General features: G+C 47.7%; 1 protein-coding gene across 1 annotated transcript; it reads left to right on the top strand.

The window, feature by feature from the left end:
- The first annotated feature begins 256 nt into the window (after positions 1-256).
- CHAF1B (chromatin assembly factor 1 subunit B) lies at positions 257-22845 on the top strand. Its single transcript, XM_040264218.1, has 11 exons — positions 257-369; positions 1356-1459; positions 5697-5793; positions 7842-7926; positions 9260-9353; positions 15898-15967; positions 16069-16155; positions 19151-19303; positions 20061-20492; positions 21117-21211; positions 22079-22845. The coding sequence occupies exons 2-11, from the start codon at positions 1408-1410 to the stop codon at positions 22177-22179; spliced, it is 1266 nt and encodes a 421-aa protein (XP_040120152.1). The 5' UTR covers positions 257-369; positions 1356-1407; the 3' UTR covers positions 22180-22845.
- The last annotated feature ends 544 nt before the right edge of the window (positions 22846-23389 follow it).

Here is a 23389-nt window from a genome sequence, read left to right as displayed (position 1 = left end):
CCCCCCAAAAAACCCCGCAAATTTCCATTATAGAGCTCAAAATATCTGATACTGAAAAAAACAATTTAAGAACACAGTAAATTAGTAGAAAGCTTTTGTTCAGAAGGGAAACTTGCTATTCCTGTCCAAATTCTTAGAGGTAAATCCTCATGGCCATAGTGTCTGTAGATATTGTTTAATGTCCTAAAAATCCAGAAGTGAAGAAGCCACACAGGAAAGTGTGATTTGCGTTTAATCGACTCACTCTGCAGATGCTGTCATTCTGCTCTGGAAGGTGAATGATAACAAGGAGCCGGAACAGGTTGCTTTTCAGGACGAGGATGAGGCTCAGCTGAACAAGGAGAATTGGACTGTCGTAAAAACCCTGAGGTAACCTTGGGAGGGACCTGCAGAGGGGTTAGCTTTAGGACCTGAATGCATTCAGCTGATAGGCATTTAGACTTTCATATCTCACTTAAAACTTTTACTTGTGCAAGACAGTAATGTAGGCATAGTTTAAAACAGCGGCCCCCCAATATTTGTGGCACCAGGGACAGGTTTCGTGGAAGACAGTTTTTCCACAGACTGGGGGTGAGGGGTGATTTCTGGCTGATTCAAGTACATTACATTTTTTGTGCACCTTATTTCTGTTGTTATTATTATTACATTATATAATGAAATAATTACACAGTTGTCACTTGCTGCTCAGTGATAGAGTGTGCAGGCAGTTGATTCATCATGGTCTCCCGAGGTCCTCCTCCCTGAGCCACCCCCCAGAGCTCACATAATGGCCTCAGCTCCACCTCAGATCATCAGGCATTAAATTCTCACAAGGAGCCTGCCACCTGGGTCCCTCTCAAGCACCGTTCACCGCAGGGCTCACAGCCCTGTGAGAATCCGAGCTACTGCTGACCGGAGAGGAGGCGGAGCTCAGGCAGTAATGTGATCGCCGGGGAGTGGCTGTAAATACACAGGAAGCTCCTCCTGCCTCCTCCTAGCCTCCTGCCAGCTAGCCCAGTTCCTAACAGGCCACAGGCTGGTACAGTCCAGGGATTGGGGACCCCTGGCTTAAAAAGATAAAAATATGGATTAAAATGTATTTTCCATTAAAAGCCATTAAAATAGGGTTTCCTAGTTTCTCTTATAAAATTTTCTTTAGTAAACTTGAATCAATTTTAAAGATACAAATATCCTTGAATGTAGCAGTTTATAGCTACAGCTAATATAGCTGTATAGCTAATGTAGCTCTAGTGGGAATTCTACAATCCCATTGCGTGGGCCCTGAGTTTGCCTTTAAATTTTTGACATTTGTTTTTTTTTTCCTCTCCTCAAGACAAGAATTTCTTTTTCTTTTCTTTTTCCTCTTTGGGTTCTAGGGGCCACTTAGAAGACGTGTATGATATTTGCTGGGCAACTGACGGGAATTTAATGGCGTCTGCCTCTGTGGACAATACGGCCATCATGTGGGACGTTAGTAAAGGTAGCTGATGTGTTTTTGCTATTGTCGGGGGAAAAGTGCAAGTGTTAGTTGTTCAGTCATGTCCGATTCTCTGCGACCCCGTGTACTATAGCCCGCTAGGCTCCTCTGCCTATGGAATTTCCCAGGCAAGAGTACTGAAGTGGGTTGCCATTTCCTCCTCCAGGGGATCTTCCCGACCTAGGGCTGGAACCAGGTCTTCTGCGTTGCAGGCAGGGTCTTTGCTTTCTGAGCCACCAGGAAAGCCCATTATTAGGGGAGCGCTATTCCAAGTGGCTGAAAAGCCAAACCATGAAACCCTTCAGAAGAGTTTCTTTAGCGAACTGAAACAGAAGTTTAGCTGGACAACTTAGGGATTATTCCCGTATGCCAGGGATGCAGTTGGAATGTATGAGGTTTAGCAGTGGTGTTATGAGTCATGAGTTGCTGATGCCAAAGCAAGGTAGACACCACACGCCTGGGAGTGCAGACATGACGGGGGAGCGGTGGGGAGGGACAGGGCTGATCCCAGCCTTCGCAGACCTGAGGATCTTGGAAGGTTATCAAGTCATCCTTATTAGTGGGGCATTTCCTGCTCGATATAGCGGTAGGTGTGATCAGGTTTCCCTGGTGGCTCAGCTGGTAAAGAATCCACCCACAATGTGGGAGACCTGGGTTCGATCCCTGGGGTAGGAAGACCCCGTGGAGAAGGGAAAGGCTACCCACCCCAGTATTCAGGCCTGGAGAATTCCATGGACTGTATAGTCTTTGAGGTCGCAAAGAATCGGACACAACTGAGGGACTTTCAGTTCACTTCACTTCATGGTCAGGTTTACATTTCAGGACATCAAATAAAGCAAAGGATAGCCCACTGCTTTGAAAGAACCTGTTTTGGAGGGGTGTGGGAGGAGGTGGGAGGTAAACACGTGAGAAGTTAACTACAGTTTGAAAATAGCAGTGGTGGCCAATGCCTAACCACTTTTCCCTGCCGCAATCCTGCAGTCAAGCTTGGTGTTTCCTCCCAAACCTCTTCCTCTCCTCTCCTTTATCTGGTCATTCTCCACCAGCCCAGATACCCAGGTCAGGGGTCAGGCTGTGGCTGTTGGCATCCTCTGCGGTCTCAGCGCTGCATCCGCCCAATTTCCATCCACACTGCAAAAGCCTCTCTTGTGTTAATAGTTCCATGCTGTTCCCTGAAGCAGCTTCTCTTGCCTCCTCTGTGTCACACTCTTTCTAATCAGTCCCCAACATTTCGGCTGAGGGGAAGACGGTGTGACTAGCATCCTCATCTTCTTTTTCCCAAACCTTGATATTTTGGTGTCTGCAGACACTCCATCCAGCACCTCTGAAACCAGTTGTAATGACCTTGAACGCTGCCACCCCGCTGGGCACTCTTGCAGGTGCTGGAAAATACCCAAATATGATGGTCGTGTTCTAGCAGGATGTGAGTAAGTGCGCAACCGTCCATCTGATGTTAGGAAGTGATGGCGCGCCGAGGGGGTCAGCAAGTGGTCGGGTGATCAAAAAGGCTTCTCTGAACACGTGGAGTTTGAAAAGAGACTGCAATGAAGTTGGGGAATGAAGACTGTGTGCATTGTTTTGGGGAACGGTGTTCCTGCCTGTGGGAACAGCAGGTGCAGAGACCCTGTGGCCAAAACAGCTTGTTGTGTCCAGGCAACAGGAAATCGAGGGTTGCAGGAGCAGGAGGGGTAAGAAGGACCCCAGGCTGGAGAGTGGTGGTGGGCCCGGCCACCCGAGTCGGGTCTCAGGTTGTATCCTAGGTGTGATTGTGAGCTGCCAAAGGGCTTTGAGCAGTAGAGCAACCTGATTTTACTTACTAGCACGTGGCATGCTGATCCTGGGACAGCAGAGAAGGGGGCAGGGGGAGGAGCAGTTTTTAAGGAGTGTGGAAATCGAGACTTTATTGTAAGCCTTTGTTTTAAATGTGTAACATGGGCAAGGTTATTCAGAGTCAGTAAGTTTTTGTATTTGTGGATTTGCACATGCTGTGATGCCATCTCCTGCCCATCACCTTCAGTTCAGTTCAGTTGCTCAGTTCTGTCCTACTCTTTGTGACCCCATGGACTGCAGCAGACCGGGCCTCCCTATCCATCACCAACTCCCACTTTACTCAAACTCATGTCAATTGAGCCAGTGAAGGCCATCTAACCATCTCATCCTCTGTTGTCCCTTTTTCCTCCCACCTTCAATCTTTCCCAGCATCAGGGTCTTTTCAGATAAGTCAGTTCTTCACATCAGGTGCCAAAGTATTGGGGTTTCAGCTTCAGCATCAGTACTTCCAATGAATATTCAGGATTGATCTCCTTTAGGATGGACTGGTTGGATCTCCTTGCAGTCTAAGGGACTCGCAAGAGTCTTCTCCAACACCACAGCTCAAAAGCATCAATTCTTCGGTGCTTAGCTTTCTTTATAGTCCAACTCTCACATCCATACATGATCACTGGAAAAACCATAGCTTTGACTAGGTGCACCTTTGTTGGCAAAGTAATGTCTCTGCTTTTTAATATGCTGTCTAGGTTTGTCATAACTTTTCTTCCAAGGAGCAAGTGTCTTTTAATTTCATGGCAGCAGTTACCATCTGCAGTGATTTTGACTCCAGAGTTGAAGTCATCATCTTCAAGATGGCCCTTGAAGAAGAATGCCCACTTGGTCCACACTTGTCCTGTCTGCTGTCCACTGTCCCAGAGCTGGGCATCTGTCTCTGAAGGCCTGTCCTCCAACAGCTCTGACAGGGACCTCGCGGGCCAGGCGGCCTGCCCCCCATCAACACATCTCCGCCTGGTCCCTCAGCACGTCCGCTTCTTGCTCATTTCCTTCTAGGAGCCCCACGGTCCACTGAGCCCTCTGCTTCCTGGTCTGTCGGCCCCTCCAGCCTCTTGTATTCTCCCTGTCCAGCTTGTTTCCCAAGGGGATCATGTACGAACACAGACTGTCTTCATCCACCTGCCCCACCAAGACAAACGCCAGCCCAGGATCGGCTGTGGTCCTGGTCCCAAGCTGAGCACAGCTGGTCACAGACCTGCACGCTGCACCCTGAGCCCCTGCAGATGCGTCCCCAGTAGCCTTCGGGGGCGGGTGGCTGGTCCCAAGGTCCCTGCCCCTTTCGCTTATGAGGTCCAATCCCACCCCTGTTTCCCCAGCAGCCTCCCCCACAAACCTCCAAAGATCTCCTGAAGCCGCTTCTTCATCCCCAGCCACCTTAATCCCAGCAGACTCCCAGAGAAGAGCCCCTGAAGGGGAGGGGGACACAGTTAGTCTGACATCTGTGGTGTGCACACGAAGGTCCCTGGTGACCTTGGGGCCTGCAGTTTTAGGGGGCAGTGGTGGGTGTGGGGAGCGGGTGCCCCCGGCAGAAGGTCGAGTGAGTGAGAGGCGAGGAGGTCGCCAGAGTGAGTGACCAGATATAGAGTGCTCCCTCCAGAAGAGGGTTTTATTTCTCAAAGACTGGCCAAGGCTTCCTAACTCCCTCCTCGCTTCTTCCAGGTCGTCTTTGTGTGTGACTGGTTTTATCCTCCATGTTTCTCCCCCAAAGCCCTTTCCCGTCCGGGCCTGCCTTGCTCTGGGGCAGGCCCTTGGCTCTCACCCGGTCTCCTGTCCCCTGCCAACTAGTGACACTTCCTGTGTGTGCTCTCTTCAACCCTCGGCTTCATCCTTGACATGCAGGTCACTTCCCAGCTCAGTGTTGCGCCAAGCTGCACTGTGAGCTCCCAGAATCTTTCTCTTGCACACGAGGGTATCACACACACCAGCAGTCTCAGCTGCCTGTCATTTCCCTGAACACCAAGCTGGCTTTCACCCTGTGGGTTTGCTCAGAACGCTGCCTTCTCTCCCCACTGGCCCCCTATGTCCTGCCTGACCTGGAGACCTGAACTCTGAGCTCACACCTTCTCCACCCTCACCCCCTGCTTTCTTGGCTGCCCCTCGTCCTCCCCATGGTGTCAGTGTGCGTGCCCGGTGGTGGTCTGTTCTCCGCTCCCCCTGCCCCTGCCACTCGTATCCTTTCTGTCCAGCTTGCTCTCCAAGGGGACTGTGTGTGCATAGCTGCCACTGGGAGCTCTGAGCTCCCTGGGAGGGGGTACCGCGTGGTTATCTTTGACCCCAGAGCCTGACTTGGGGTTTGGTAGAGGCTCAATCACCCGCTGCTGAATGATGGAACAGCAAAGGAATAATACTTAAATTGTAGTTTGTACCATTTGTGCATTAGTGGGTTTTAGTAGTGTGTTGTATGCTTTATCCATAGGCCAGAAGATCTCAATTTTTAACGAACATAAAAGTTACGTACAAGGAGTAACTTGGGATCCTTTGGGTCAATATGTTGCTACCCTGAGCTGTGACAGGTAAGTTAGTATTTGACGAGTTGTCCTCACCTCTGTTGGCTTGAAATTTTCTTCAGAGATATTTTTATTACAGCTTAACCAATGTAAACCACAATCTAGCTTTGATTCTTTTGTTCCTGATTTCATAGAAAGCATTTTATTTTACTGTTATTCTTAAAACTAGAGAAGGCAATGGCAACCCACTCCGGCACTCTTGCTTGGAGAATCCCATGGACGGAGGAGCCTGGTGGGCTGCAGTCCATGGGGTCGCTAAGAATCGGATACAACTGGGCATCTTCACTTTCACCTTTCATGCATTGGAGAAAGAAATGGCAACCCACTCCAGTGTTCTTGCCTGGAGAATCCCAGGGACGGGGGAGCCTGGTAGGCTGCCGTCTCTGGGGTCGCACAGAGTCAGGCATGATTGAAGAGACTTAGCAGCAGCAGCATTCTTAAAACAGAGTAAGAAATTGGAGAAGGATTAGGACAAGAGCCTTACACAAAGTTAGTACTTAATAAATCTTTATTGAATGGGTGAATGAATGCAGAAATAGCTCTGAGTTACATCTGAACTTTTTTAAATAAAAAGTCTTTTATAAATATGACTTAGGGAAGAAGAGATACCTAGTGGTAAGGTTGGATATTTATTTCATTTTTTTTGATTAGTGTTTACTGCTACAGTGATTTTAACAACTCCATTTAAATTAATTTGAAAAGATATTTTGTCTTATTTTCCTCCTTGTTTCAAGGAGGTCCTGTTGCTGTATTTACTGGTATAATTAAATACAGTAATTTAATTGTGTTCTTGGAACAAAGAATTTTTAAAAAAGCCAGGAGGATTTCCCTGGTGGTCCAGTAGTTAAGACTCTGTGCTCCCACTGCAGGGGACCTGGGTTCAATTTCTGGTCAGGGAACTAGATCCTACATGCTGCAAAAAAGACCTGGTGTAGCCAAATTTAAAAAAACAAAAACAAAAACACAGAGGTACCAATCATATCGCTCACCTGTCATAATAGTCCTTTTTCAAGTCTCTTCAGCTTTGCTTCTCAGATTTATAATGGTCCTGCTCTAGCCATTTGCAGATTTGTTTTAGATTGAAAATTATCACTAGAAAAAAAGTACATAATGACATTTTTAGTATAGCACATATACAGCCATGAAGTCTTTTGTTAGGTTTATTACTACCATAATTGAGAAGTGCCTCCCCTGGTGACTCCAATGGTTAAGAATCTGCCTGCAGTACAGGAAACTCGGGTTCAATCTCTGGGTCGGGAAGATCCCCTGGGGTAGGAAATGGCAACCCACTCCAGTGTTCTTGCCTGGAGAATTCCATGGACAGAGGAGCCTGATGGGGTCTCAGAGTCAGACACAACTGAGTAACTAAGCACATACAGCTACTTTTAAGTATAACAAACTGGATTTCAGATAACCCTGGAATGAAAACACTAAGGAAGAATTAGTGTTTATTTTTTGTAGAATCTCCTATAACATTCCAGATGTCATTTATTTTCTGGTATATGTGGGGGAATTCTTTGGCTTTGCCCCAGTGACATGTGGGATCTTAGTTCCCCAACCAGGGATTGAACCCATGCCCTCTGCAGTGGAAGGGCCAAGTTATAACCACTGGACTGCCAGGGTAATCCCCTGGTGTATGTGTTTTATTCAACGCTCAGGAGTGAAACAGTCTGATCAGCTTGGGGAATAATATGAATTACCAACAACCAGTTTACCTACTAGTGTTTTCCTTATTCTTGCAAATCCCTGAGGCCAAGACCCTTCCACACAAAATCAACTTCACAACAGTTGTACAGATGGCCAGTGGGCCACACGTCCAAGACCCGAAGTTCATCTCCCTTGACAAGTTGAAACATTCCATAAAAAAGTGAAATTACGGCGTATTTCCCCCCTTCATTAGCGGTAGCCTTTCAGTTGTTAATATTTGCCCGTGTCATTCAGTTAAATGTGAAAGTCTTTGGTCGGTGGTTTTGCAGGCCGCAAGTTGTTGAAGCAGTCTTTAGTTCTGGTTTACTTACTAGAAGAGATAGGTCAGACTTGTCTTCTTTGTTTAGGATCCTGAGGGTGTACAGCACTCAGAAGAAACGTGTGGCTTTTAACGTCTCAAAGATGCTGTCTGGAGTGGGGGCCGAAGGAGAGGTACAGGATTGACATTCCATCCCACCTGTGCTTAAGTTGGGACCCAGGAAGTCATGAGGGCCTCTGTATCTTGCAGCTAAGCCCCTGGCGGCCAGGCCCCGACACCTGAAGTGCGGTGTGACTTCCTCTCAGACTGCTGAGTCTCAGTGTGGGGGTACTGGGCTGACCTGAGTGCGAGTGGGGACCTCTGGGGGCCAGGGGAAGAGTAGGTGGTGAATCTCAGTGGTTTCCAGTCCTGCATGAGCTATGGAGTCACCTGGGCAGCATGTAAAAGTACAGGTGCCTGGGCCTCACCCTCAGAGATGTGTTTCACGTGGCTGGAGGCAGCCAGGGCCCCGAGGTCTGAGGTGCAGTGAGGGTCAGGAACCACTGACCAGGAACATCCCAGCCCTAGGCAACAGGAGGACAGGTGGGTCCAGCACCTTCCAGGCAGGTAGAGGGGCAACGTGGGCCACTGGGCTGGTACCGAGGAATGGGAAGGGTTCTGATCTTTGGGAAGAAGCAGCAAATAAAGGTAGCACCCTGGTCCTCGAGATGTCAGATGACTGAATACTAAGGCAGGCGAGGAGCTGAAAGGGAGCAAGGTGGTTACTGGAGCAAAGGAGGGAGGACTGCAAAGCAGTCCTGGGCAGCAGGTTAATAAGGCAGAGTGGGCTGCGGGCTGGCCTGGGTCTGGAGGATTAAATGCTTAGTGCTTCTAAAGTGTCAGGTGCCTGGCAGCAAAAACTGGTCCACATAGGTGTTCAAGCAGTGTTGTCTGGGAAGATGATGGGGTTACTGTTTTCTTTTTAAAAAGGGTTCATTTGGTGGGAAATTCTGAATATATACACACAGATAACAAACAAAAGGGCTCCTAGTTAACTTCCTGCCTTTTCCCAGTCTCATTTCCCAAGCAAAGCACTGCTCACAGCATGGTGTGTTCTTACAGACGTATATGCGTTTAATAATTGTTGAACCACACAAACACATAGACCCACTCCAGTATTCTTGCCTGGGGAATCCCAGGGACAGAAGAGCCTGGCGGGTCACAGAGTCAGACACAATTGAACAGCTTTACACTTTCACTTTCAAACACGTAGATTCACACACACACACACACAGCTTTCACACACACACACACACACACAGAGCTTTCCTTACCAACAATGGGAGATGAGTTCAAGACTGATGGCCTTTGCAGTCCTATGTGATTATTTGATTTGTAATGTGTTTAATTTCATACCTATTATTATGTCAGTAATAGATGACAGTATGTAGTGAAGAGGTAGGAACTGGTAAGCCTTTATTGTGAATGCAAAGATTCAGGATAACATGTAAACTTCGTGTGCTACAGGTGAGAAGTTACCGGATGTTCCACGACGACAGCATGAAGTCGTTCTTCCGTAGACTGAGTTTCACTCCTGATGGATCTTTGCTCCTCACACCAGGTGTGTTTCACGAAGCTTTGGATTTGAGGGCAAGAGGGCAGCAGTGCTGGGGTTTGGGCTTCTCATTCTGGGATGCTTTTTGCAGCTCAGGGAATTCTGATGAAAGCAGTGGTCCCAACCCGTCCACACACGCTTCAGTTGTGTCTGACTCTTTGCAACCCCATGGACTGTAGCCTGCCAGACCCCTCTGTCCACAGGATTCTCCAGGCAAGAATACTGGAGTGGGTTGCCATGCCCTCCAAGGGATCTTCCCAACCCAGGGATTGAACCCACATCTCTTAGGTCTCCTCCATTGGCAGATGGGTTCTTTACCACTAGCGCCACCTGGAAAGCCCTTCCAAAACCTCCAGGGAGCTTCCGAAAGTCCTGGTACTTGGGTCCCACCCCGCTAGAGATTGTATTTTAACCGGTTTGGAGTGTGTGGTCTGGGTTTTGGAATTTCAGAAAGATCCCCAGTGGTATTAAGACACAGACAAGTTTGTGAGGCACTAGATTAGAGTGATAAATGTATTCTCTTAGATAAATTCAATTTAAAAAATTTTTTTAACAAATTCCTTTTCTCTAGACATATATACCGAGGTCATAGTTTTAAAACTAACGAGAAAGTGCCCTTATCATGTTTATTCTGAGTAATGAAGCATCCTGTTGTGACAGGGTCTAGGCACAAACAAGTCAGGTTGGAATAACTTGTGGGTGTATAGTGGTCAAGTCTGACAGGTCAGCAGAATCAGCGAGGACGTGTCAGGCTCATTGTCTGCAGGAGGGCGAGAGGGTGAGCCTAGCAGAATCAGCGAGGACAGTGCTATGGCCAGCGTGGTCTCAGAGACCCCTGCTCTCCGCTGCTCGGGCACCATCCTGTGTGTGATTCAGTGATGTGAACCAGGGCCCCACCAAACAGGAGGACGCAGGTCAGGTTTGCCACTACGTGTTCCAGCCAGGCTGGGTGGGGCCCCCCAGGAGTGTGTGAATCACACAGACGTGTGGATTAGACTGTAAAAGGACAACAGAGAACATGTGGGAATGACATTGGCTTGGGGGTGGTCCCAGGACCAAGAGCAAATAATTGCTTAAGTAAATTAAAAGTTACTTAACTAAACTCAGTATCAAATCCTTTTTCTTAATGGCAGCTCTAAATACATTTTCAGTTCAAATCAGATACCCGATGGGTAGCTGCTGTCACTGTTAATGATTCTCAGTGGTGTTAATAAATGCAGGAAATGCAATGACAGAGATTGGAACAGAAGAAAGAAAACATGATAGGGTTATGTTTCTAGAAAATAGAAGAGATTAAAAAAAAATACTATCAGAATCAAAAAAGAATTTGATAAGGTGGCTAAATATTGTAAAAGTACATAAATTCTTTATCTGCTACACTAGAATAAGTACTTAGAAATGTGAAAAGGACAGTTGTTCCATTCATAATAGTACAAAGTCCAGAAGACATGGGACTACATAGGAAAAAATTTAATAAGGCACAGAGCCTTGATGAAGAAGACTAGAAGGTCTTATTGATGGTTATGAAACAAGTTCTGAACAAATAGATATTTTGTGTTCTAAAAATTAACATACTCATTGTTTTCCATTTAAGGGTTCCCTTAAGGATCCCATTTAAGGGTTTTTTGGTTGTTTCTTTTGGTTTTCTGTTTTTTTAATTGGATGACATCTCAGGTTTGTTTAGTAGAGTAAATGCAAAGAATAATGCAACCAGCTTCCCATGTGGCTCAGTGGTAAAGAATCCACCTGCAATGCAGGAGATGCAGGTTCATTCCTGGGAGTCCTCTCATCCAGGGAGTCCAGAAGATCCCCTGGAGAAGGAAATGGCAACCCACTCCAGTATTCTTGCCTGGAAAATTCCATGCACAGAGGAGCCTGGCAGGTTACAGTCTGTGGGGTCACAGAGTCAAACATGACTGAGCATGTAGCACATATGAAAGAAGAATAACACTTGAGCAGGCATCTCTTTGTCTGAATGTCAGAGATTTTATAGTGCAAACAAAGATGTGCTTTTCATCATAGGGGACTGGAATGCAAAAGTAGGAAGTCGAGAGACACCTGGAGACAGGCAAGTTTGATCTTGGGATACAAAATGAAGCAGGACAAAGGCTAACGGGGTTTTGCCAAGAGAATGCACTGGTCATAGCAAACACTCTCTTCCCATCAATACAAGAAAACACTGTAAACATGGGCATCACCAGATGGTTAATACTGAAATCAGATGGATTATATTCTTTGCAGCCGAAGATGGAGAAGCTCTATACAGTCAGCAAAAACAAGACTGGAAGCTGACTGTCACTCAGATCATGAACTCCTTATTGTCAAAGTCAGACTTAAAATGAAAAAAGTAGGGAAAACCACTGGGCCATTCAGGTATGACCTAAATCCCATCCCTTACGATTATACAGTGGAAGTAAGAAATAGATTCAAGGGATTAGATATGATATAGTGCCTGAAGAACTATGGATGGAGGTTTGTAACATTGTACAAGAGGTGGTGATCAAAACCATCACCAAGAAAAAGAAATGCAAAAAGGCAAAATGTTTGTCTGAGGAAGACTTACAAGTAGTTGAGAAAAGAAGAGAAGTGAAAGGCAAAGGAGAAAAGGAAAGATATATCCATTTGAATGCTGAAAAATATACCCATCTGAAGAGTTCCCAAGAATAGCAAGGAGAAATAAGAAAGCCTTCCTCAGTGAACAATGCAAAGAAATAGAGAAAACAACAGAATGGGAAAAACTAGAGATCTTTTTAAGAAAATCAGAGATACCAAGGAAACATTTCACACAAACAAGGGTACAATAGACAGAAACGGTATGGATGTAACAGAAGCAGAAGATATTAAGAAGAGGTGGCAAAAATACACAGAAGAACTATACAAAAAAAGATCTTCATGACCCAGATAACCACAGTGGTGTGATCACTCACCTAGAGCCAGACATCCTGGAATGTGAAGTCAGGTGGGCCTTAGGAAGCATCCCTATGAACAAAGCTAGTGGAGGTGATGGAATTCCAGTTGAGCTATTTCAAATCCTAAAAGATGATGCTGTGAAAGTGCTACACTCAGTATGCCAGCAAATTTGGAAAACTCAGCATTGGCCACAGGACTGTAAAAGGTCAGTTTTCATTCCAATCCCAAATGAGGACAATGCCAAAGAATATTCAGACTACCATACAGTTGCACTCATTTCACACCCTAGCAAAGTAATGCTCACAGTTATCCAAGCTAGGCTTCAACAATACGTGAAACAAGAAATTCCAGATGTTCAAGTTGGATTTAGAAAAGGCAAAGGAACCAGAGATCAAATTTCCAACATCCACTGGATCACAGAAAAGGCAAAAGGATTCCAGAAAAACATCTGCTTCACTGACTACGCCAAAGCCTTTGACTGTGTGGATCACAACAAACTGGAATATTCTTAAAGAGATGGGAATACCAGACCACCTTACCTGCCTCCTACAAAACCTGTCATGCAGGTCAAGAAGCAACAGTTAGAACCAGACATAGAACAATGGACTGGTTCCAAATTGGGAAAGGAGTACGTCAAGGCTGTATATTGTCACCTTGCTTATTTAACTTATATGCAGAGTACATCATGTGAAATGCTGGGCTGGATGAAGTTCAAGCTGGAATCAAGATTGCCAGGAGAAATATCAATAACCTCAGAGATGCAGATCACACCAGCCTATGGCAGAAAGCGAAGAGAAACTAAAGAGCTTCTTGATGAAGGTGAAAGAGAAGAGTGAGAAAGCTGGCTTAAAACTCAACATTTAAAAAATGAAAATCATGGCATCCGGTTCTATCACTTCATGGCAAATAGTTGGGGAAACAATGGAAACAGTGACAGACTTTATTTTTCTGGGCTCCAAAATCACTGTGAATGATCACTGCAGCCAGGAAATTAAAAGACACTTACTCCTTGGAAGAAAAGCTATGACCAACCTAGACAGCACATTAAAAAGCAGAGATAGTATTTTGCCGGCAAAGGTCTGTCTAGTCAAAGCTATGGTTTTTACCAGTAGTCACATATGGATGTGAGAGTTGGACCATAAAGAAAGCTGAGTGCTTAAGACTTGATGCTTTTCAACTGTGGTGTTGGAGAAGACACTTGAGAGTCCCTTGGACTGCAAGGGGATCAAACCAGTCAATCCTAAAGGAAATCAATCCTGAATATTCAATGGAAGGACTGATGCGGAAGCTGCAGTTCCAATACTTTGGCCACCTGATGCAAAGAACCGACTCATTGGAAAAGACCCTGATCTTGGGGAAGATTGAAGGCAGGAGGAGAAGGGGATGATAGAGAATGAGATGGTTGGGTGGCATCACCAACTCAATGGACATGAGTTTGAGCAAACTCAGGGAGATATTGAAGAACAACAGGGAATTCTGGTGTGCTGCTGTCCGTAGGGTCACAAAGAGTTGGACAGAACTGAGTGACTGAACAACAATAACTGTTACCAGATAGTATGGTATTGGTATGGGTGCTCAGTCACTTCAGTCGTGTCCGACTCTGCCACCCTATGGACCAGCCCACCAGGCTCCTCTGTGCCCGTATCGGTATAGGAATAAGCATATAGATCAGTGGACCAGAGCAGAATCCAGAAATAGATCTTGGGATAAAAGGAAATTTAGTAGGTAACCTGAGGGTATTTCAGTGGGAAGAAGGGGTGAGTGAGTGAAGAATGCTGGAATGTCCAGATGTATGGAAGGAAATGAAATTGGACTCCTAGCTTATGTATAAAAATAAATCTCAGGTGAACTCCATACTTAAATATCAAAAGTGAAAATGTAAAACTCTTAGAAGAAAATCTAGAAGGCCTTTCTAGGACTGGAGAAGACCAAGCAAAAGACTGGAGACCCAGAAGCTCTTAAATGACAGACCTACTTGGCTATAGAATGTAGAGCTTGCCTACAGGCAAGAAATGCAGTAGACAGAAACAGTAGTCATATGATGGAGCTGGAAAATAATGTTCATGGAACAGGAAAGAAAGTGCTAAATGATATCGTCTGTGAGCGCTCTTCCAATTGGCAAGAAGAACAAAAAAAAAAACAAAGGGAAAAAATCTGGAAGAGAGAAATGAGAGCCAAATACAAAAGGCAGTTTGTAGGATTCATGTCAATCTATGCCAAAACCAATACAGAATTGTAAAGTAAAAATTAAAAATAAATAAAAAAAAAAAAAGAAAACAAAAGGCAGTTTGTAGAAAAGCAGATCTTCGCATGATATCAGCACACACAGGAGAACGTTCAGAAACCCAACAACAGTCAAGGCAGTGCCAGTTACCTTGATGTAAGTTAGGTATGGCTCTATTCACTTCACACTGAAAAACTGAAAATACCTATGGCTGAAGGGTGTGGGTATGGCTATTGCTGGAGGGAGTATGGATTATCAGAGTCTTTCTGGAAAGCAGTCTGGTAACCGATCAGTGCATCTGCTTTGCTGAGTCATCTGAGATTCACTTCATTAAGAAATGAAAACAGTACATAGGGTATATGTCCAAGCGTGTTTATTGCAAACAAGGTTTGTAGTTGTTAAAAAAAAAAAGCAGTACTCACTTAGGATAAATTGCGGTATTTTCATATGCACAGTAGTAGTGCACAGTAGGCAGCTACTAAAGAGAGGATCCATTGGTGCCATGCAGGTAATGAGCACAAGTGTGAATAATATCCCATTTTGTAAAACAGATTTTAAAAAGCCACTGTATAATGTACCTGCAGTTGAGTTATAACTGGTTGTGATGAGTATGTGAGCATGGAGGAAATTAGCAATGACCCAATGGTTTGTTAAGATGGATTATTTGGGGATGGAAGGATGGGTGAGCGGGAGAGGGTAGGGAGACACTGGCTCTGTCTGCTGCCCTGCCCTGGGGTATGGAATGGTCATGTGGAAGACTGTGTGGTTGTGTAGGTGTGTGGAAATGTTAGTATAAAACAGGGAGATGTTCCCAAGAGTAGCTGTGTGTGACTGGCATTCTCCAACAGGGTCTGACCTGGTTTTGAGTATAGCCTGTGGTGAGCTGCTGTGTGGACTGCTCCCCAGGGCAAAGGCAGCTTCTGCAGGGGCAGGAGATGTCAGCAGAGGGCTGGTCTCCTGGCAGCCTCAGAGTGCCATCAGGCAGATTGAAGAAGCCCAAGTCTTAGCCTTTGGGTGGCACCTGAGGTCAGAATCGGGGGGAGGGGGTGGTGGACAGCAAGCCGAGGGTCTGATCACAGCGCTTCACCACAGGGATTGGCTGGATTCCCAGGCAGAGGTTGCTGAAGCCAGGATCCCTGCTTTCTGTTCTTCCTGCCCAGGCCTGGTAGGGGCTCCCAGGCGGCTGAGCCCTTTGGGAGGTGACACTCAGGGTGGGGTGACAGGTGGCTAGAACCGCAGTAAGGGTTGAGCCCAGACAGGGACGAAATGTTTGCATTTGTCCTCCGTCATCAAACATTGTCCGGGAAATAATCTTTCTGGGGAATCTTATATAAACCAGAACTGAAGCTCTTGCGTCTCTGTTGGTGAACAGTCTGATAATAACACAGGCCTTGCCTTCCTCACCTGCTTCTCCAGCTGGGTGCGTGGAATCCGGTGAAAATGTAACGAACACGACTTATGTTTTCTCCAGGAAAAATCTTAAAAGGTAGGCAATTAAATAAATAAATGAAACGTTTACCCCTTCTTTTTTTTTTTGCTTTTGTTAAGTGACGGTGCCTTTTTGCAAAACCTCAATTCATCTTCCAGGCCCATCGCCCACCTCCCGTGTCCCGCGAAGGCGACGCTCGCTGTCCGCTGCTGCCCCGTCTACTTCGAGCTGAGGCCGGTGCCAGAAACAGATGTGTTAAGTGACCGGGGCGGGGAGGGAAGAGGTGAGTATGGGGGTTAGTTCCGTTTGACCAGTCTTAAGAGCAAAGACTGACGTTATCAAAATACGTGTCAGCCTACGCATTGTCTAGAATACACTCTTTCTTTTGCTACAAGCAACTGTAAAGGAATGAAAGTAGCAGCTTTGTCTCTCTGCTGCTTGGTCAACTATCATTCATCATCAGTTTCCTGTGCAGTAAAACTGATAAATGAACTGGATTTCTGTGTAACTGTTTTCCCTCCACTGGCTGCTTTTAAGATTTTTCTGTTTGTCGGTGGCTTTATATAGTCCTATCACAGTGTGCCTGCCGCAGTTTTCTTTGTGTTTCCTGTGCTTGGGGTTCATTGACTGGCTTAAATCTACAAGTTTATAGTTTCTATCAAATTAGAGGAGCTTTTAAAAATATATATATTTATTTATTTTGTTGTACCTGATCAGCGGCTTCCCTGGTGACTCAGATGGTAAAGCATCTGCCTGCAATGCAGGAGACCTGGGTTTGATCCCTCGATCGGGAAGATCCCCTGGGGAAGGAAATGGCAACCCACTCCAGTGTTCTTGCCTGGAGAATCCCATGGACGGAGGAGCCTGATAGGTTACCATCCATGGGGTCACAAAGAGTCGGACACGGCTGAGCAACTTTACCCAGTCTTAGTTGTGGGTGCGGGATCTTTAGTTTCGGCACGAGGGAGCTAGTTCCCTGACCAGGGATTGAACCCCAGGCCGCCTGTGTTGGGAGCACAGAATCTTAGGCACTAGACCTCCAGGAAAGCCCCAGATATGGGGAACTTGGCCAGTTACTTCCTCAGAGACTTTGTGCTGTCCCCCTCTCTCTCCCCCTTCTTCAGAGGCTCCAGCCACACGTGTGTCTGGCTGCTTGAAGCCCCCACGGTTTGCTGAGGCTCTGTTCACTCGGCTCCCCCAGCTCCGCCCCCCGCCCGCCAGTGTTTGATTTTGAATGGTTTCTGCAGCCGTATTTTGAGTTCACGCACCTTTTCTTCTCTGTCGCCTGCCCTTGGTGCCGTCCAGTGCATTCCTGTGACAGTGTGGTTTTCATCTCCAGAGTTCAGGTTGACTCTTCCTTATGCATATCTGCTTTCCTCTTGCTTCTAGAACACGTGGACTACAGTTTTTAAAACAACTCTTTTAATGGCTTTGTGTACAAAGGGTTGGTTTCAATTGACTTTTTTCTCCTCATTATGGATATTTTTCTGCTTCTTGGCGTGCCTGATAATTTTTTATTAGACATTGTGGGGATTTTACCTTAGTGGATACAGATGTATTTTCATTCTTTTTTTTTTTTTAAGTTTGGCTGTGCTTCCTGGCTCCAGCATTTGTTGTCTGTAGACTTTTTAATAATGGCCGCTCTGACCAGTGTGAGGTGGTGCCTCGCTGTAGTTTAGATTTGCATTTCTCTAGTAATCAGTGATGTTGAGCATCTTTTCATATGGGCCATCTGTATGTCGTCTTTGCAGAAATGTCTTTTTAGGTCTCCTGGCCATTTTTGGACAGGGTTGTTTTGCTGTTGTTGTTGAGTTGCATGAGCTGTTTGTGTATTTTGGAAATGAAGCCCTTGTCCGTAGCATCAGTTGCAGGTGCTCCCTCCCACCCTGTGGATTGCCTGTCTGTCTGATTGCTGGCCTCCTTAGGGATGGCTCTTCCTTTCCCGTAGTTTTCTCACATGCGTGTACTGCCAGCGTCGGCTGAACACTCGGGAGGCCCCCACAGCTCTCTCTCTGCCCCGCCGCCGCACGCTTCACCAAGCCTCTTGGTTCCCAGCTCGGGGTGTCTGCTGGGCGCTGCCTGGGTTTCCTCCACCTTTGCGGGGCCTGGAAGCTCCAGGCAGAAGGCAGGGGCGGTGGCGGGGCTCGGGCCTCTTGCTTCCCATCTCTGTGAGATTGCTGCCTTCATGGGCTCGTGGGCAGTGTCCCCCGGACCCTGGTTTCAGTGTTCTGCCAGGTATTTTACTTCTTTCAGGGGAAGGGTCAGTTGGTCCCTGTTCCTCCAAGGCTAGATGCAGAAGCTGTTTTCAACTTTCTAAACCTCTACGTGAGTGACTTTCCTGCTAGCTCAGCTGGTAAAGAATCTGCCTGCAACGCAGGACATCTCAGTTCAATTCTTGGGTCGGAAAGATCCTCTGGAGAAGGGATAGGCCACCCACTCCAGTATTCCTGGGCTTCCCTGGTGGCTCAGCTGGTAAAGAATCCGCCTGCAATGCTGGAGACCTGAGTTCAATCCCTGGGTTGGGAAGATCCCCTGGAATAGGAAATGGGAACCCACTCCAGTATTCTTGCCTGGAGAATCCCCACGGACAGAGCAGTCTGGCAGGCTACAGTCCAGGGGGTCGCAAAAAGTCGGCCACGACTGAGCAACTTAGCACAGCGCAGACAGCATGAAAACATCCCTTGATAAGGCGTTTCTATGTGACCCTGACTTTTCCTCGTCAGGCGCTGACCCCAGGGTGACTTGCCTCATCCACACATCTTCCTTCCCTTCTTTTCAGATCTCAGGTGCCCGTGAGTCTCAGATCAGAACATGGTGTCCTCATTGGTTCATGCATGGTTCTCCTTGATTCTCGCGTGTGTTAGTCGCTCAGTCACGTCCAACTCTTTGTGACCCCATGGACTGTAGCCAGCCAGGCTCCTCTGTCCATGGGGTTCTCCAGGCAAGAATACTGGAGTGGGTTGCCATTTCCTTCTCCAGGGGATCTTCCTGACCCAGAGATCAAACCCCAGTCTCCCATACTGCAGGCAGATTGGTTACTATCTGAGCCACCTGGGAAGCCCTGGATTCTGATAAATATAAAGTAAGACATCAATTCTGTAAGGCATACAGCAAACCAGTCTTTTGTGAAATTATGTCACTTACGTCCCCAGGGGCGGGGCTTGATGGGGGTGGGGCGGAGATGTGTTTGCTCTGAGAGCTTGGCTTGTTTGACCTTCTCTGCCCCTGTGTTCACCCATCACCAGAACCGGGCATGGAGCTGGTAAGCCTGCCGTACCGCCTGGTGTTCGCCGTGGCTTCCGAGGACTCGGTGCTTCTGTACGACACCCAGCAGCTGTTCCCATTCGGCTACGTGTCCAACATCCATTACCACACCCTGAGTGATATTTCCTGGTGAGTGGACAGTGAGGACGCGTACCCTCCCCTGGGGTAGCCCTGTAGTTGGCTTGGTTGGCTCTGACCAGCTTTTTTTTTTTGAAAAATAGTATTAACGTTAAAAGGAAAGCTGTGTCTCACTTGCTATAATACTGCTTCTGGTGGTCACCTTGGTGGGTATTGATGCCACACGGATCGCCCTGTGGATTCTTCTCATTCTCATAAACCGAGGGGAAGACACCTGGGCTCCCTGGTCGTCTGGGGACTTGCCAGGCCCCCAGGAGGAAGGAAGCCCAGACACACAGGGGGCCCCGGAAGCGGGCCCGTCTGGGGGTGTCACCGCCCTGGCCTTCCTGCTTGGGGTTCTCAGCACCCTGGGCGCCTTCCTCCATCTCTCCTGCCTGCTGGGGCCCAGCCTGGGCCTCGCCACCCCGCCACCTGGTTCTTGCTCTTTGTAACTCTTGATCTTCTTTTAGTCCTCTTTTGATCTTGGTGGGCGAGAGGAGGCCATCTCACCTTGATTCCCTGGTGGAGTTCATGACGAGGCAGAGATGCTAGGGCCCTGAGAAGCTCGAGGCGGGTGGAGCAGGGGTCAGGGAAGGGGTCACATAAGCCCTTTCTCAGCTGGGCCCCCTCCCCACAACGACTCTTGTCTTCAAACAAAGCTGGGGATGGTGCTCGCACTTCCGTTTTCCTGCCTGGTGATGAGCGCGCCCAGAGTGGCCAACGGCGTTCGGTAAACTTCCTCCCTTCTGCTTCTGTTTTGGGAACGAAGGTCCAGCGATGGGGCTTTCCTGGCCATCTCTTCCACGGATGGTTATTGCTCCTTCGTGACATTCGAGAAAGATGAGCTTGGAATCCCCCTGAAAGAAAAGCCGGTTCTGAGCATGCGAACTCCCGACACAGCGAAGAAAACCAAGGGTCAGACCCCCTCTGGGTCTTCGCCAGGACCCAGGCCAGGGGAGGGGACCCCCACCGGCAGAGTCCAGGACCCCAGCAGCCCCTCCGCCACCCCCCCACAGGCAAAACAGTCTCCGGCCCCCCCGGCGGCCAAGGACACCCCCGCGGCCGCTCTTGGTGCCAGAGGCTCCCCAGCAGGGCCCCCCAAGGAGAAGCCCCTGCAGCCCAGCAGTCAGAATGCCAAGGCCCAGCCATCCCGGAGGGTCACCTTGAACACCCTGCAGGCCTGGAGCAAGCCCACACCGCGGTAAGCACTCAGACACAGAAAGAACTCATCCTTGTAGTTGGAAAAACAGCACGAGCTGAAAGCCCCCCGCCTTGTACTGTGTGAGCTCCCACACGGCAGCCAGAGAAGCGTTTCCTGATGTCCGAGGGGCCCTGTTCTTGCTCAGAGCTCCGTCCACCTCACTTCTGGTGGCGGAGGGGAGTAGGATGATGTTTGAAGTCTTTGATATTAAAGTTCCCCTCCCTTAATTTCTTGTGAGCTTCTTGCAGTTAGAATTTTTAAAAAGTAACTGTTGAGAATTGAGACTGTAAATTTTTTTTAAAAAGAACCATCCGTGTCTTAGAGCTTCCATACTGGAAGCCACGTCTGATAGTCTTAATATGAAGCATCTAGCAGGGTGGTTAGTGTGTCACTGGAAATTAACAAAGCATGGATTTTGAAGTTTTTAAATGGCCGGTTGACTATTATTTATGTGATGATTTAACTGAGTACATGATCCTTAGTTACTAAGTAAGGAGGCATATTGACATAGTATTCAGCACCTCGCATGAGGTCACCTGATACCTGTGTTTCCTTGGAACCTTGGTACCATATACAGTCAACCTCTGTGACGCTCACGACCTTTTACTTCTCTTTTTAATCCAGGAGAATAAACTTAATACCCTTAAAGACAGATTCTCCACTGAACTCCACATCAATCCCTATAACTTCCAGCCCTTCCACAGAGGAAATTCCATCAGGTGAGTGACGCTGTGGGCTTCCCTGGTGGCTCAGCTGGTAACGAATCTGCCTGCAATGCGGGAGACCCAGGTTTGATCCCTGGGTCAGGAAGATCCCCTGGAGAAGGGAATGGCCACCCACTCCAGTATTGTTGCCCAGAAAATCCGGTGGACAGAGGAGCCTGGTGGGCTGCAGTCCATGGGGTCACAAAGAGACACGACTGAGTGAGTTAACACTTTCACTTTTAAGCAACACTGTCTAATATAATTAATGAGAATACTGTCTCTTTTGGAAATGAGCACCGCGTGACTTTAAGTCACTTCTGAGAAATCAAGGATGCATCTTGGGACTTCCCTGGTGGTCCAGTGGCTAAGACGCCACTCTCCCAATGCAGGGGCCTGGGTTCAATCCCTGGTTGGGGAACTAGATCCTGTGTGTCTCCACTGAGACCCCACACAGTCATATAAATAAAAATAAATAAAACCTGGCTTTAAAAAAGGATGCATCTTACCAGGCTTGTCGTTTAAACCTGAGGCGGGGAGATGGTGTAGAGCTGGCTCTCAGCTTGGCCCTGCTGGTGCTGTGGGCGTCAGTCCTCGCTGTGGGGCTGTCCTGTGGATGCAGGCGGCGTAGCAGCACCCCTGGGCGCTCTCATCCCTTCCCCCTCCTCGTGACGTTCTGCAGTGTCACCAGACTCTGCCCACTGCCCCTCGAGGGGCACAGCCACCCCTGGCTGCAAACCACTGGGTCAGATCTCCCCCTCAGATCCACGAAGGACCGGGCCAGGCAGTCCAGTTCCTTTGTCTGGACATGAAATTTATCTCGTAAACTTCAGCTCTTAACTTAGAGACATCTTCACTCACCCGCCAAGCTTGTGTGTGTTTAAGCCTCAGAGACGCCTGCAGACCCTCAGGTCAGCCCCCCGGAACTGAAGCGGCCCCGACTTGGTGAGCATGGAGAAGGACCCCGAGTCACAGACCCTCAATGAGACCTGTCCTGTGCCTGAAGGTGGCTAGCTCTGGGGCCCCTGGATGCCAGCGAGAGGTGAGCCTGAAGGCAGCTGAGAGCAGCGCCATCCGTCGGAAGTGGATTTCTCTAACGGAAGATACACGTGGACTGGTCTTCTCCACAGATATATGTCGCCTCTTGTATTTAGGATACGTTTTTCCCTCGGAGATGTGAACATCTTAATAGATTACATTCTCTTTTTCTTGAGTTTCTGAGATGGGAGCCCTGTATCATCCGTGGGGTCGCAAAGACTTGGATACGACTGAGCACCTTTTACTTTCAGTGTTCCCTGATGTGAAAATGAGTGACTCCTGCCTCGGAATATTTGTATGAAAATGCAGACGCTTGATGGTGGACTCTCCCTACAGCCGGAATTAGAGGAGCCAGCATTTTGAGAAGGTTTATTCCATTGGGTTTTAGTGTGTTGGATTAGTTGATCAACTTAGCTTCTAAATAGTTCATTAACTTTTGGAAGTTTGTTATGTTTGCTTTCAGATTTTAAAGGTAATAATGCTCTTTGTAGAAAGATAGTAAACTAGAGTGAATTAGGGGGAAAAAACGGGGTTGGAGGTGGAAAATGGAGTGGAAGGAAACCCTTGCTACTATTTCACCATATTTCCTTTTAAAAATCTTTTTTTTTATGTTATTTTTGGGAGGAGGAAGGGTTGTGATTTTACCTTATATGCAGTTTGGTTAACACATAGGTTACCTTCTTGATTTTTCAAAGCAAAAGAAGTACCTGTCCTTGGTGGCCTGTGTTTCTGCTCGCTTAGCACCTGGGCTGCTGGTGTGGTCCTTTCCCTCCTGGGGTTAAATGGGCCTTGCGGGCTGAGATGTGATGTGCCGTCCCTGCAGCGGGCATCACATGTTTGGAGACTCCTCTTAGCACAAGAGACGCTGGCGACGTGACCAAGAGGTGGTGACTGGCACAGCCCCGGACACTGGTGCAGCTATGTCACGCTGAGCGGAGCTAACAGCTGCTTCCGCGACACCTGGTGCCGGCACCCCGGCACGATGAAGCCCCCAGGCGAGGCTGCACCAGCACCCCCTGCCCCTTCTGAGCCAGACCAGAGGGTAAGTTCAGGACCCGCACATCCCGCCTCCAGCGGGGAGCCCCTGAGGGTGGGAGAACGACCCTCCTCAGCTCAGGACGGCAGCAAGCAAGAGAGTTGGAAAGAACTTGGTTCTTT

Source organism: Oryx dammah, unplaced genomic scaffold, assembly GCF_014754425.2.
Source record: "Oryx dammah isolate SB20612 unplaced genomic scaffold, SCBI_Odam_1.1 HiC_scaffold_2, whole genome shotgun sequence".
Lineage (NCBI taxonomy): Eukaryota > Metazoa > Chordata > Mammalia > Artiodactyla > Bovidae > Oryx > Oryx dammah.
This window is presented reverse-complemented; position numbering and strand designations above follow the sequence as displayed.